This window comes from Lycium ferocissimum, chromosome 10 (genome assembly GCF_029784015.1).
Source record: "Lycium ferocissimum isolate CSIRO_LF1 chromosome 10, AGI_CSIRO_Lferr_CH_V1, whole genome shotgun sequence".
Lineage (NCBI taxonomy): Eukaryota > Viridiplantae > Streptophyta > Magnoliopsida > Solanales > Solanaceae > Lycium > Lycium ferocissimum.
The window spans coordinates 49410934-49426797 of record NC_081351.1 but is presented as its reverse complement, the minus strand read 5'-3'; the positions used below and the strand labels follow the sequence as shown (position 1 = coordinate 49426797).

The 15864-nt window shown below is 37.7% G+C and overlaps 1 protein-coding gene across 2 annotated transcripts; it reads right to left on the bottom strand.

Annotated features, from left to right (window-relative positions):
* Nucleotides 1–460: 460 nt before the first annotated feature.
* Nucleotides 461–15401, bottom strand: LOC132034179 (uncharacterized). 2 transcript variants are annotated; one of them, XM_059424455.1, is made up of 10 exons: nucleotides 15128–15401; nucleotides 13135–13240; nucleotides 6497–6586; nucleotides 6210–6454; nucleotides 2649–2754; nucleotides 2223–2567; nucleotides 2036–2124; nucleotides 1812–1936; nucleotides 1287–1541; nucleotides 461–789 (listed from the first exon to the last, which is right to left on the bottom strand). In XM_059424455.1, exons 1-10 carry the CDS (start codon nucleotides 15217–15219, stop codon nucleotides 767–769), a joined length of 1476 nt encoding a protein of 491 aa, XP_059280438.1. In that variant the 5' UTR covers nucleotides 15220–15401; the 3' UTR covers nucleotides 461–766. The 2 variants fall into 2 exon arrangements, with proteins under 2 accessions (XP_059280438.1, XP_059280437.1); XM_059424454.1 differs by having other exon boundaries at nucleotides 6210–6586.
* Nucleotides 15402–15864: the final 463 nt, after the last annotated feature.

Sequence of the window (15864 nt, the reverse complement as noted above, 5' to 3'; positions counted from 1 at the left end):
TTCAAATGCAATAATAAAAACTAGAACCTTTAAAAATATATAACTAGGATCTAAAGGCCATTGGCAAATGAAACATAAAGTTTGACAGTTACCTAAAGCAAGGTTAAGGAGAATTTCACCCTCACTCACTTCTCAATCATAGAATATGTGACTTTAAGGTTGAAATATTCTCGAACTTCACAGTTAAAATAGACGAAGATGACTTCGAGAAGTCAAGGTTAATCGAAGAATTCAGAGGGTCAATAAGACTTTAAGAAATTGTGCACATGATTCCTATAAAAGCTGATGAGAGCACACGGAGAGCTGCGCATTCAATGTACTTTGGGGCACACAGTCAAACACTTGGGCATAGGCCTCGCGAGACAAGCATCTCCAATGTGCCTCAGGGCAATTTTCTAAGCATCTTGCTTCGGGGCGAGCCCCAAGCCTTTTAAAAACGCTGCTGCCACTAAGACTCGACTTTCACCAAAAAAGCCTTGTAAAGAACTGCTACCGGCAGAAAAATGAAGATTGTCACCTCCTACAATGCACAAGCAAAGATGCTCCATGTACAAATCGCTTGATAACTAACAACTATGGTATCTATTATCCATGATTGCTAATTTAACACTTCTTAACCAAGCTAAATATCAAGTCCGGAGTATAAATGTACTTCTAAAATACACTGAATTTCAGCTCCCAATCTAAGTTGAGAAACTGAAACTATTGATACATTGGAAAGATCATCCCCGATCTATAACTTATAATCTTCACTCTTCAGAGAGCTTCATTCACTTTCCTCGTTATCATCTGCCACAGAAAAGGGTGTTTTAGAAATGAGACACTTGTATGATGAATTTATGCAAATGATCAACAATCAGGTGGTGAACAGGTGCAAGAATTAGTACACTAAAATAGGTTTGTTTTCACAAGAATATATTTCTTGTTTCCACAAGAATATACTTCATCTTATTCAAGTTACATGGAAAATTAAATTTCGAAGTGTGATTTAGCTTTAGGCCCATGAGCAAAAGAACTGGTACTACTTAATAGGGAGACTGCCAACATATGCTGACAAGGAGAATGAGGAATATTGCCTGTTATGGAACTTCAACCAAAGAAAAGAGGAAAATTGCTGTTGATGCAGCACAAAAACATGCCACTCACTAGAGCAGTTGGGAGGCCAATGATGAGGAAAAATGGAAAATGCAGGGAAACCCAATAGAACAAGAAAGAAATTCCTAGAAGGTAAAGGTATCTCAAATCAGCAAAACACCACTCCAGAATATATATGCTAGCAAATATACCTTCATTGAACTCCTCACTCTCGCTGCTCTCATCATCTTCATTGTCATCATCGTCTTTGTCGTTGTCACTTGCATTATCCTCGTTGGTATCACCATCTTTGTCATCATTCTTATCTTTTTTAGGAGGTGACTTGGGTCTTGGAGGAGGCACAAAACTGGTCGTTGATCTTCTTCGTGTATTCGAAACAATGTTGCTCAAGTCAATGCCTTCCAATTCTTTCGCTCTTTCCTTTCTCTTTTTGACTTCTTTGATTTCTGGGAAATCAGAAGTAGCATCAGCATAAAGTTACAGAATAAACTTCCCATATAATGCACCTATAAAAGCTACACTTTAACACTTTCCAACTCGACAAGAGAATTAGTTCAAGCATAAAGGAGTGGGTAAAAGCAGCAGCAACTTAAAAGTAGCAGAGAAGTAAAACAGAAGTGAAGAAGCCATATACGATTTCAACTGAAAAATTGTTAGGTACCACAATTACAACATCTTACTACTCCGTTAGACACTTTTATATAGTCGTGACTTACCTTTCTCGCTGGGGTTCGGTGATAGTCCTTCTGCAGAAAGTATCTTTTCCAACTCCTTTATCAGGAAGCCCTCACGCTTGTCGTCAGATACCTGCTTGGCTCTCTTATAAATAGAAGGAGCAACACTGGTTTTTAGGATGATCAGGGAAGTTGAACATTTCAATTAGAACGTGGGCCCGGCATCAGTTAATACAGGTAATTAGAAATTTTTGGAAAAGACAAACCTCATCCCACAAGCTTTGAATATTGATTTCAGATGTTCCACACGTTTTCCATATCCAGCATTAGCTGGTGCTCCCTTTACAACTTTCTTCTGCATTTAGGTAAGTTTAATGAATAAGAACCACATAGGTGCATGGGGAGGATTTTTTAACAAATAATATTATACGGACATTATCATAATAAACTCACCTTGGCAGGTATTTCAGCAGATGATCCAGATTGACCATCTTCAGAACCACTCTTATCGGTGTCTCCATCACTACTTTCATCTGGCAGCTTCTTAGAAACTTCTTTCTTCTTTTTGGCAGGGACATTATCCTCTGAATTAGGTTTTTTCCGTTTCTTCAGTCCTTCAGATTTCTCAACTGTTTCTTTTGCGACAGATCTTTTTCCTGATTTTACTTTCTCTACTATATTTTTACTTCGGCTGCTAAATGAATCAGAGTTTTCACCACTCTTCTTTGCTGTCTTACTTCTTTTTTCAGGGCTTCTCTTAACACTACTAGATTTAGGAGCTTCAGAAGACGTTAACACCTGTTAACAATTTTTTTTAAAAAAATGATTAACAAGCATACTCCTTTTGGAAGTAAAGAGTTTTTTTAAGCAAAATACCACCTCATCTATTTGATTCTGAATGAACTTCTTAAAGGCATCAAGAGTGTTTTTCTCAAGACCAAGATCTTCTTCCAGAAGTCGACGAACACCAGCAAGAGTTATTGACCTGAGATAGACCATTCACTTGAAACTGTTAAAACGGACAGAAAAGAACAAGAACAAGAAAATAAAAGGCCAACGTTTACATAAATAAATAAATCCTTTGAGAGAAGAGGTGATGTTGAAATTGACCAAACTATTAAAGAAGTGTTCAGGTGTATTCACTAGTAATACACAAAGCCAGCTAAAAAGAGCTTATCTTCATTTAAAAGTAAATTGTTAGGACATAAAAAAAAATAAAAAAAAAATAAAATAAAAAAATCATTCTCAAAAAAAGTAAATTGTTAGGAAAGTGGAAGGAGTCAACATCGGTACTCACCTGACAATCAAGGGCCTATACTAGTGTCTTGCTCATTGTCTCTTTGATTGAAAACTAATATTTGTCTTCTTTCTTTAAAAAAAAAGAAAATTTGTTTGATATCTTTCTAGTATTAATGTGGATTGTCACTAACAACTATTTCCTTCACTGCTGTTTATCAGCTTTTCATCTCTTTTCCATCTAGACACATACTCATGCAACATCATACAATTAAGAAGAATTCGGTTCAACCTAACTCTACATTCTCACTGTTTTGAAGCTTCCATTATATTGAAATAGCATGCCAAATATTCCAAAAACACATATCAAACCCTAAACCACAACCAAAAACAATTTCAACACATTACACCAATTAAAAAGACTCCTGAAACCAATAATTAGCACAGAAACAGGCCTTAACATTGTCTAATGTAGAAGAAATAAAGCACAAAGTGCATCCTATTTCTGCCGCCTAGTTTCTTTCTTGAGTACTTTACTCGTTATTTACTTTGAAAAGTAACAGCAAAGAGTTCTCATTAGCAGGGCATTGTGTGGGTGCAGCGTGCGTAAGAAGAAACCAGAAGTCCAGAATTAAATTACACTCCTTGCAGGAAGAGATGCACCAGTTTCTTCAAAAATCACAATTAAGACAAATAAGTCAACTCAGTCAGTCAGCTATAAAAATTAGCTCTACCAAAAAGCTTAGGATCTCTTCATGTTATGAAGCATAAGTTTCTTTGCAGCAAAAATAAAAATGAAAAACTATGTCGTCGACAAATTATAAACCCATCGGAGGACAACTCTTCTCCTTGAGATGCCCTTCTATTTCTTCCATTCGAATGCACCAAACTACGCACGTGGTTATCATTTGTATTATGTAAGGGGAGTTTTCCTAACTAATGAAGAACTTCTTGGGCTTCTACTTTTCCATATCAGTTTCCAAAGGCATCAGTCAGTTGATCATTAAGGCATGATAAAAGTGAACCGTCAAATCATATTTCAGCAGCTTTACATTCACATTAAATCATTGACAACATTAAAGTGAATAAGCTTCACACATCTGAGTTGTAACAAAAGCAAGCAACTGAACTCTTGTTTTGTGTAAAATTTTGGAATGAATAACAGAAATGTTTCCAAGATCAACAGAATTTATTCGCTTATATATCCAACATTGTCAGAACAAGAAATAAGGAAACAACCAAGATAAGGCCGTTAGAGATGACCCCTAACCTTTCTGTTGACATAAACCTGTCATCAACCAGCATATATTTTCTTCCATTCAATTTTCCTAAAGAGTATCTTTGACTACCATGAATGAATTTTTTGTTCTTTAAATACTACAGGTGGTAAAATGAATAAAAAAAGTACCCCATGGGTGATAAAACGGATTGACTACAAGTAGGTATTCAAGAGCATATGACATTAAACGGATTAGTAATCAAGATTTTGATGTCCTAAAGCTATTATCACCCATTACTGCCATCCCAATTATAACCCATTAGGTTGAATGCACAAAGTCGCCAATGATTAACCCATTTTGCCAACCCATTTTGCCACATTGTCAAGTATATAACAACACAAATACTCATGAAGACTTCGTTTTTTGGTTTTTCTGTTTATTATCAAGGCTTGTGTAGAGCCACCTTGCGCGCCTCAACTAAACACCGGTAACTTGCTACAGTCCACAAGCAGACATGTCGGGTAAACCTGCTCATAAAGGTCACACTAGACGAGCTCACACTGAGTGCTGCAGGTGGAATTCAAACTTGGAATCTTCATATTGTTGCTCCTAACTTCAACCACTCAGCCTTCCCCTTGGGTACTACTTGTGAAGATATTCTTATGGATCTCAACAACAATAGGGGGGGCCCAAAGAAAGTAAACAAAAAGAGAAATGGAAAAAAGAGAGAACAAGAAACATCGTGTGCCACACTGCCACTACCTGAAAGACTTAGCCTAACACGCGTCATATTCTATCATGGACGGACAGCCTTAAACTCATCGGTGATAAAGGGCTCAAAAGACAATCATCTAAAAATGTGTTGTCAGTGCGAATGCAACACTTAAGAGCAACATTCGGGTAACTCTAGTTCCAAGTACTCATTTATCATTCATTATAGTCAACAAATAGCCATTAGTTAAGCGTACCAAAAAACCATTTGCCACCTTGCAAGTACATTACGACAGAATTGCTTCCATGTGTTCTTATTGACTTCAAAGATTCTTAAAGGATTATCTTTGACACCCTAACTTCACGGAAGCAAAGCCACTGAGCATCATTTCTATCATGGCTAAAATTCCCACTTTACTTATGCACCAAAAAGCACCACAGAAAGTATTTCCTTTTTTTTTTTTTTTTTTTTTATTATAAGGATCACTGTAAGTATTTCCTTGTTGTATTCTTTTATAAGAAATACAAGATTCAGCTTTAGATTTATATTTCCATCATCGTGTATAACTGCAATGAGCTATTACAAATGTCCTTATTTAGGATACAGGTGAGATAAAGGGGAAAAGAGAAGTGGTGTTCTGGCTTTCTTGTCAGTGAAGGAAGAAATGGTTCAAAGGGGCCAGGTGGCGCCACAGGATAAAAGCAAACAGTAGACATAATTTATTTATCTCTTTCCTTTTCTCCCAGCAACTTTTGAGCAGCAGGGGTTCTGCCCTGCATAACTGCCTCATACGAATTTCAAGCAATTCTGCTTGCTGATTAAAGCAACAAGAATCTTGGAAAGAATCTAACACTGGCCAAGGATAAAGTCATGGCAAGTCATTCCAGGGAACATATGTAAATAACTTGGCAATGAAAAAAGAGGAGCTAAAGCTATGAAGAAGTAGGACTAAAGCAATTGCAAATCAGTATGACAGTGATATTGTTCGACATTGGAAGCAACGCGAGATCCGATATATATTGAGACTAAAGGGTGCATAAATACTTCTCCCATAGAATGTTTTACTTTTGAGAAAAATAAGGAAAAACTGAAAAAGGGAGGGACCAAGCAAATAAAAGTAATTTCAAGCAACTGTAGCGGCAACAGAAATCCTCTTTTTCCTCATTCTTTGGTTTTTTGAGGTCCCAAGAGGTTGTTTGGGGAACCGGAAGGTACTGAGTCATAGCTGTAAAAGATAGAATGGTTACCCAGGTAGCAATGAAAGATACGTACTCAGAATTAGCTCTGAAGTGAGCAGCTCTCTCCCAGATGGCCTTCTTTATTGAGCTCTCACTTGCCTTTACACCTTGAGCATCCACTGACTCTGATTTGGAGCTCATAACGCCCATTATAGGAGAATCATCCATTTCTGCTTCATCAAGTGCTGGCTCTTTGATATCTTTCTCTATCACTTGCTTTTTAGGGGACTCGAGCACTTCTTTTTCTTGCTTAGTAGAAGAAGCGTCTTTTTCCAGCACTTCTTTTTCTTGTGTAGTCGGGGAAGCGTCTTTTTCCAGCACATCTTTTTCTTGATTAGTTGAAGCGGCGTCTTTTTCCAAATTTTCCTGTGATTCCTTAGGGGGGCCATCATCATCAGCATTCTCCATTAGCTAGCATGTCAAACAAAAAAACATAATTAGCAACTGTAAAAGACCTCTACTTTTCCTGCGAGGGTATATAATGTTACATGCCAAAAGAGCAAAAAACGACAAAATGAAGAAGCACTTGCAGAAAATAGCTACTGAAAGCATTGCAATTCGAAGCATAACTCTCATTTAATTGATCATAAATGGAGAATGTCGCTTTGAACTGACTAAACTACTACCTAGAACTCTTAATAGAAACAACCATAAGAATATTTTCTAATAAAGAGGGTATCATTTTAAGGCTTGCTTGAGGCGCTCTTAAGCCCTAAAGTTAACTACACCCAGGTATCAAGGCAATGGGCCCACATGGCTCTATCTTGAAAAGGTGGCACTAAACAATAAATATAGTTGACATATTGTATGTTAATTGTAAAAAACAAGACTATGAATGAATATGTTAATGACTATGAATAGGAAATTAGATATTTCGTGTAAAAAACTAGTCAGTATTCGCTAAATATTTTGCATCTAATCTAGAAATTTAAAACGACTTTTTGATTTTTGATAAAAGTAGTTTCATTGAAGTCGTCAAGAAGATGCAGTAGATAAACAAAAAAAAAAAAAAGAGAGAGAGAGTGTGTGTTAGTTTCATTACAAAATTTAACCGACTTTCAACTTAAATGACATGATTATTTACTTCATATTTTTCTTTTGATAAGGTAAACAATAAATTATATTTTACTTAATTATGAGTTTGTTCAATTCCTTTATCAGGGAGTTACCATTTGTGTTCATACATATTTTTTTCCTTGCATTACATGTAAACTTTATCCTCTTCTTTGTTTGTACATTTCTCAGTAAAACACGCGCCTTGATTGAGTTCTTTTCTTAAACACCACAACATATTAGTGCTTTTCTGTCCTTTTTGCCTTTGGGAACACGAAACAAACAGGTGTGGTTAAAGACTCTTTCAAGTATGCTTAAGCCCTAAAGGTGCAATGCAAGCTGAGCGCTTCCTTTCACTCAGGCAACACCTTCCTGCAGGCACGAAGGTGCTAAGGCGTGTGGCTAATCGTTTATCATTCCGTTGAAATCAAGATAACGTTGCAGGCACGAAGGTGCTAAGGCGTGTGGCTAATCGTTTATCATTCCGTTGAAATCAAGATAACGTTGTTACATGTTAGAATATGTCTAGGTCGAAAAAATGTGTAGGTTCATTGAAACCGAGCATGAGAATATTCGACAATAACCTACGATATTCAATCAAATATCATAGAATATTCCATATTAAATTTTAAAATGATTACTTACCTTGATAGACGCAAAGAATAGTTGCTTACCATGTTGTACATGGCTTAAGACTCCTATATAGAAGTCTGTCTCGTACATCGTAATCACCAATTAAAAGATTTTTTTTTTCCTCTTTTCAAATTTCCAAAAAGTGTGTTGGAGAAGGCTGATTTGTAACAACCATGGGGCCCCTAAATGGATATTCATGTTGTTCATCACAATCCATAGGAGATTCCATACTAAAGATAGGCTAGTTAAACGGAGGTTGATTGAGAATTTGCTATGTCCTTTATGTGAAGAGGAAATGAGAATATTGACAATCTTTTTTTCAAATGTAAACTGGCTGCTATCAGACGGACCAAACTGTTACACTGGCAAAGTGTGCACAGACAGGCAATGGACTGATCTGCATAATTGTAAGAATTGAGGCTCATGTGAAAGGGCAGAATGCAGCAACTGAAGTTTTTAGAATGACCCTTGCCAGCTGTGTTTACCATTCATGGAAAGAAAGAAACTACATTGTCTTTCAGAAGAAGCAAAGGAGATCTGAGGTGATTACAAAAATTGCTATCCAGGAGGTCTTTCGAGGAGGAGCAATGAAGACTAAGTTTTTTTTTTTTTTTTTTTTTTTGGTGAGAAGAACTGCAAGGTCATACCGAGTGAGAATCTTACGACCCAACATAAACTATTGGTGATGGATTTGGAGATAAGAAGGAAGAAGAAGAAGAAGGTTGTGGATGACCGAGCGAGGATTAGGTGGGGGAGTTTGACTCCGTCTAGTGCCCTAGAGATGGGAGAGAAGTTGATGGCTATGGGAGCGTGGGATAGTAAGGGGGATGCGAGCAGTATGTGGGATAGGACGGCCAGCTGCATTCGGGAAGCAGCTAGAGAGGTATTGGGGGTCTCACGAGGCCGCCGTGGTGGGCACCGTTGAGTGGTGGAATGGAGAAGTCGAGGGAAGGTAGAAGCAAAGAAGCAGGCATATATGAAGCTGGTAGATAGCAAGGATGATGAAGAGAAGCGGACGAACAGGGAAAAGTATAAGATGGCGAGAAAGGAGGCGAAGTTAGCAGTGTCGGCAGCTAAAACGGCAGCCTTTGAACGCAACATGCGAACTAGAGGACAGAGGTGGGGATAAGAAGTTATTTAGGCTCGCCAAGGCGAGAGAGAGGAAGGCACGCGACTTGGATCATGTGAAGTGCATCAAGGACGAGGATGGCCAAGTGTTGGTACAGGAAGCCCGCATTAGACAGAGATGGCAGTCATACTTTCATGAACTCTTGAACGAAGGAGCGGACAGAGGACATTGTGTTGGGAGACTTGGGCACTGCATGGGCGTCGCGACTTTGGTTATTGTAGGAGTATAAGGTTGAGGAGGTTAAGGGGAGTCATTGTAGGATGCGCAGGGAAGAACACCAGGACATTCGACTTGGTATTCTGGAGAATTTTGGGAGAATATAGGCGGAGGTAGGCTTGGAATTGGTGACCGGATTGTTTAATGCCATTTTCAAAAACAAACAAGACGGAAGAATGGAGATGGAGTACAATGATTCCGTGTACAAGAACAGGGAGACATTCAAAGGCTGAACAACTAGAGGGTATCAAGTTGCTAAGTCACACTATAAAAGTGTGGGAAAGGGTGGTGGAAATGAGGGTGAGGAGGGGGCGTGTCTATTTCGAGAGAACCGGTTTGGATTCATGCGGGGGCGCTCGACTACGAAGTTCATCCCGTGGCTCCAAGGAGATTGGTGGGCGGTATAGGGAGCGGCGGAAGGGACTTGCGCATGGTATTCATTGACCTAGAAAAGGCTACGACAAGGTGCCAGAGAGGTCTGTGGAGATGCTTGGAGGCTAAAGGTGTGCACATGGTGTACATTAGAGCGATAAGGACGCGTATGATGGAGCTAAGACCGAGGGTAAGGACGGTAGGAGGAGACTCGGAGCCCTTCCTTTGTTCGGTGGGGGTTGCATCGGATCGCTCTTGCCCGTTTCTATTCGCCTTGGTGATGGATGAATTGACGCGACAATTACAAGGTGAGGGTGCCTTGGTGTATGTTGTTCGCAGAGATGACATAGTCCCGATTGACGAGACTCGCAACGGAGTTAACGATGCGAGAGGCCGGAGACGGACGTTGGAGTCTAAAGGATTTAAATTGAGTAGGACCAAGACGGAATACGTGGAGTGCGAGATTCGGTGGCTTTACCGCGTGAGGTTGATGAGGAAGTGAGGCTTGGTACCCAGGCCATTCAAAAGAAAGGAAGTTTCAAGTATCTTGGGTCTATTATACAGGGAGATGGGGATATCGACGACGATGTTTCACATCGTATTGGTGCAGGGTGGATGAAATGGAGACTCGCCTCCCGGAGTCTTGTGTGATAAGAAAGTGCCTCCAAAACTTAAAGGCGAGTTCTACGAAGTGGTGGTTAGACCGACTTTGTACGGACGAGTGTTGGCCGGTCGAAATGTCACATTCAGAAGATGAAAGTCGCGAAAATGCGAATGCTGCGGTGATGTGTGGACACACTAGGAGGGATAGAATTAGGAATGAAGATACTCGAGATAAGGTGGGAGTGGCATCGGTGGAGCACAAGATGCGGGAAGCGAGTTAGATTGTTTGGGCATGTGAAGAGGAGAGACACGGATGCTCCCAGTGCGGAGGTGTGAGAGGTTGGCTATGAATGGTTTCGGGAGAGGTAAGGGAGTAGAGAAGAAGAATTGGGGAGAGGTGATTAGGCGGGATGGCACGGTTTCGGCTCCGCGAGGACATGACCTTAGATAGGAGGTTGTGGAGGACTCGGATTAGGATAGAAGGCTAGGTGGCGTACCCTTTCACCATAGTGGCTTACAGTTTGCTCACTTGTCTATTGCCTTTTGGTTTATGCATTTGATTGCGATTATATTTGTTGGGACGTTAAACTTTGATTATTTTATTTATTTATTTATTTTTATTTTTTTAATTTATTTTTTTAAACTGGTAACTTTTCTTTGATTATTTTATTTATCTTTAGTATTCAATGCTTCTTACTTTCTGGATGGTTCTACCATGATTTTCTCGCTTTTGGTATTCGTGTTATCATATTGCTTTCGATATGCTTCACACTATCACGACCTTTTGTCTTGTTTTCCTTTGTCCTCTAACTTCTCTCTCTTGAGCCGGGGTCTCTCGGAAACGACCTTCCCTACCTTTCAAGGTGGGGGTTAGGTCTGCGTACACTCTACCCTCCCCAGACCCCACATGGTGGGACTATACTGGGCTTGTTGTTGTTGTTGTTGTTGTTTTGGTGAGAAGAACGACGGCAAAGTTAGTCAGTAGACTTAAAATGTTGAATTTCTATCCTCGAGTTTTCTTCTGTGTTTTTTGTTTTGGTGTTGTCGACTGAGTGTTCATTGGAGATGTTAGCTTTAGCTGTTAGGTGCAACATTGATGTTCGGAGCTGCTGTCCAAACTTCATTTTCTTTTAGAATTCTGTACAAACTCATCCTAGGAAATAAATTCTTTATTTACCCCCCAAAAAAAAGGTGGCACTAAACACTTCTTTCTACAAGATGGAGCTGCACCAAAACAGTAAATATATAGCTGGCTATGTGACAATTAATTATCAAAAGGTGTTACGGATAATTTATTACTAATTAGGAATAGGAGATAAGAAATTTAGCATAAGAAACTATTCATTAACTGGAATTAAAAACTTAAAACTACATCTTAGGCCTTAGCATCTGTAATTTTTCATGAAGTTAAGTTATTTATTGATATGTTGGACAAAAGTCTAGCTTACAAGATTTATACAAAAATAGAGAATCCTACACACACATGAATTTCTATAAGAACCAAGAAGTCACCAAAGCTAAATGGAATATCATGCTGAACTCCAAAGATGTGCAAAAGAATAAAAAAGATTCACTGGTACATGCATAGGAGTTATCCATTCCTTCAAATGCTCTGTTGTTTCTTTATTTCTCTTGTCGCGTGAGTGCTAAATAAGCCACCTCCCATGTTTGTTTGTTTTTTTTTTTTTTTTTAATTTGGATTCAGAATGGAAAATACTTTTAAAACTAATTTACATGATTTTTACTACATATTTTCACCTAATTGTAGTTTTTCAAATGCTTAATGTAACTTTATTAATGTTTAAAATTATTTTCCTTAAATTACATTAACCCCCCACCCCACCCCCCCGGTCAAAAAAACAATGAAGTGTATGAGAAGTCAAACATTTTTTTTTCATACATTTAAGTATTTTAATAGTAAATTTATAACTTTAGCATTTTGACGTACCAAATTCAAGGAATGTCCAAATTGTGATGAAAAATTAGATAGTTTGAACCTCATATCGGAAACCCATTATTCTTGTAGTAACAAGAGATTTTTTCTCCTTAATTTGGTGCACCTTTCTAACTAAAACTGCATTTCAATTGCACTTTGCGCTTAAAGCAATACTATCTTGGCACTTTTTTACGCTTTTTGATGACCATTGAATGGTTATTTGCTGCTCTAAGGTTTCAGCTTATCTCCCCCACCCCTCTCTTTCTCTCTTTGCATGGCGTGCAGCTCATAATGCAGTTCCTGGATTGATAACGTGCAAAAGAATAGGCAATTTTAACCAGTTGGTGCTTCATGCATAAATAACATACATCTCCTAAGCTTTGCTGTGACATTGCTTTAGACATGTGGCGTTCTATCTTCTATTTTTTTCGGGGTCTATTAGGTTATGACAGCTGATATTAGATCTCATCTAGTAAGGTGGAACATCCAGCATGTCAGAAAAGACCAGAGACTGAAAAAGGTGACTCTTGAGCTATTCTGGGTAGCTAAAAGGTACAGGAACATCTGTGCGAGTTGAGAGTCCTATTCATAAGACAAAGAGTTCCTTTTTTTCCTATTTTCTTTTGATCAGATTGGGCCAACATGAGTATTCCCCAGAGTATTGATTCATGGCACTAGTATGCAATCAAAATTTAATAAAATAAGGAATACACAAGAAGATCAAGAAGGTAAGCACTAATATGAAAGTAAGAGACATCTACTAATTAATAATGTTTCTCTATAAAACTTAAGAGTAAGTAAAATTTGAAAATTCAATCTGTTTTAATCCATTATGAAATACAATAGATATCAAGATGGTGAGGAATACACAAAATGTGAAGATTAGACAACTTAGAGTACATAAAATGTGAAAATTCAATAACTGTTTCAATACATTATGAATTAAAATAATAGTACGATGACGCTGAGAATAGAACGAACAAAATGTGCCATTTATAAAGAAACCAATAAGATTACCTTCTCCAAGAACTGCTTAATGAATCTTTTATGCACATCGAGAGCATACTTTTCAAGCTCGAGGTCTTCCTCTATCAGTCTACGCACCCTCTCCAAAGTGAAGGAGCTGCACCGCAAATTCGAAGCCACCCAACAATACATTAGATCTATAAAATATTTGATAAAATAAAGCGTCCATAATAATAGCATTTATTGTATGTTCTTGTTTCAACACACTTCCACTGTACCATTCAATGGGACTTGAAATGCCAAGGCTCGATGACCTCTGGAACATGGAACAATACTTTAGGGTTGTTCGTGCCCCTTTTGAAGAAAAAAAGATCCCTTCGAGCAGAAGATCATGCATGTACAACATTTGCTACACCCTCAATTATCCTAACATCATCAGATTCACCCCCAAACCCCAATTTTAGATAAAAGGGTTAGGTCATAAGATCACACTAGAGCTGCTCAAGGAATAAAACTGTTTACTCTCTCTTTTTTTTTTTTTTTCACAAGTAGCTCTTGGTCATAAAGATATTATTGAATTTCTTTGCCAAGTATTGATCAGATTGCTCATCTGTCTTAATTCAGTATATCTCTTGTAGAACCCAAGGGTGTGGTCTCTTGGTTAATGAAGTATATTGAGAACCATGAGGTCTCAGGTTCAAATACCAGCTGAGGCAAAAACACTAGGTGATTTCCTCCCATATGTGCAAGCATTGGAGGACGGCGTCACCCAATACCTGTCTTTGGTGGGAGGTAGTAGGTACTTAGTGTAATTAGTAGAGATGTGCATAAGATGGTCTCGTTACCATAGTTATCAAAAAAGATTCAGTATATCTCTTGCATATCAAAATTGTTGTTTGAATAAGCTAGAGTTTGGCCATAGATTTTGGACCAAAAGTTTAACATAACGCAATGTTGTTCAATTTCAGATAGTACAAGGGAAAACTTGACCCTTTTCTACACAAAAAATATTGTGCAATAATGCAAAACCTAGTTAAAAAACAAAATACAGATAACTTATTACAAGGAACCAAAAAATATGCAACAAAATTCCATTTTAACAACATAGTGTCTATGAAATCAACCTATCTTAGTCCTACAAAGACAACAATGCTATGCTAGAAAATGACAAAGTAAACTCAAAGCCTTCAAAATTAATTTGTCATTCATGTCATATATCAATTCCAACACCCTCACCCACATGACCCAACCCGAACGCGAGAAAATTATGCACATCTTCATATCATCTGACAATTACTGGATATGTACTGAAAGGGTAAGACACAAATGGGTTTCACACATAAATAGGCACCCTTTGGAACGGACTAGCAGAGAGAACACCAACACTTAGGGCCCATTTGGCCATGGATAATTTTCACTTTTTTCCGGCATTTTACTCCGGAATCATGTTAGAATTTACCGTATTCCGGAATTCGAAAAACTCCAAGTAACTGTTTTCACATTTTTCACTCCAAATCACTCACAAAAACTCAACATTTTTCCAAGTTGCATTCATTTCCAAACACAACCCCAATTTCCAAATACCATTTTTTATGTCCAAATGCCCACTTAATCTAGATACGGATCCGGGCCTGGAAACCCAATAGTCCTGGCACCTCCACAATAATCACTAGACCTAAAAGCTTCATATGCCATAAAACTCCAAATTAACCCATGATGTCTTTTTCAGTTCCTATCCCCTTACCCATGATGTTTTTTTCAGTTCCCAATAGACCCATGATGTTTTTTTCAGTTCCCAAATTGACCCATGATGTTTTTTTCAGTTCCCAACTAACCCATGATGTTTTTTTCAGTTCCCAATAGACCCATGATGTTTTTTTTCCCTTTCAAATTCCTATCCCTTTACCCACACCCATATCCCCAAAACAACCACTTCAATCAAAACTACTGTATTAAAAAAAAAAAAAAAAAACAAATCAAACTACTGTCACACAATAATTCTAATGAAAACTAGAAAAAAAAAAAAACAAGAAAGAGAACATACTCAGCATTATCTTTGATATGTTGAAGACGAGAACGCATAGCAGCCTCAATCTTTGCTTCTAATTCTATCCCTTCATTCTCCACTTTCCCCATTTTCAACTAAACCCTAATCCCCCAACCAACAAAGATACACAGAGAGTGTTGAAGTATGGAAGATTAGAGTAATGTTTTATGGAGGGAGTGTTTACTGTTTAGGGCTTAACTATAAAACCTCACAAGTGTCTCTTTCCCCCCATTTTCTTCTCTTTTTTTTTGGAGTGTCTCCCTCCCTTTTCTCGCTCTTTTCTCGTTTAGTATAAAGTATTCCTATTAGGAAAATGACAATTTACACTGACTTTTTGTTGTTTGACATAAATAAAAAAGATAAAAATAATTTCGGAGAGTTTACTAGATTTCGCCTTCATTCATAATACTAATATTCCGGTGGGTTAGGATATTTTATTATTTTATTTTATTTTTAATAAATTAATTTAACATATATATATCATTAAAAAAGGAGATCACAAAAATATAAAGAATAACCGATATATACCGCCCACACAATTTAGTTTGCAGCCGATGTAGTATCATCGGTGTATACATAATATATATGTTTTGTGTAACTATATATATAAATATTACATATACTCTGTATATATAATGTATATGCTTTTTACCTTCTTCTCCGAGCTACCACGAAACACTCTTCATTTTTCTCTCTGTGATATTTAAAATATATGTAACATGAGGTATAAAAGT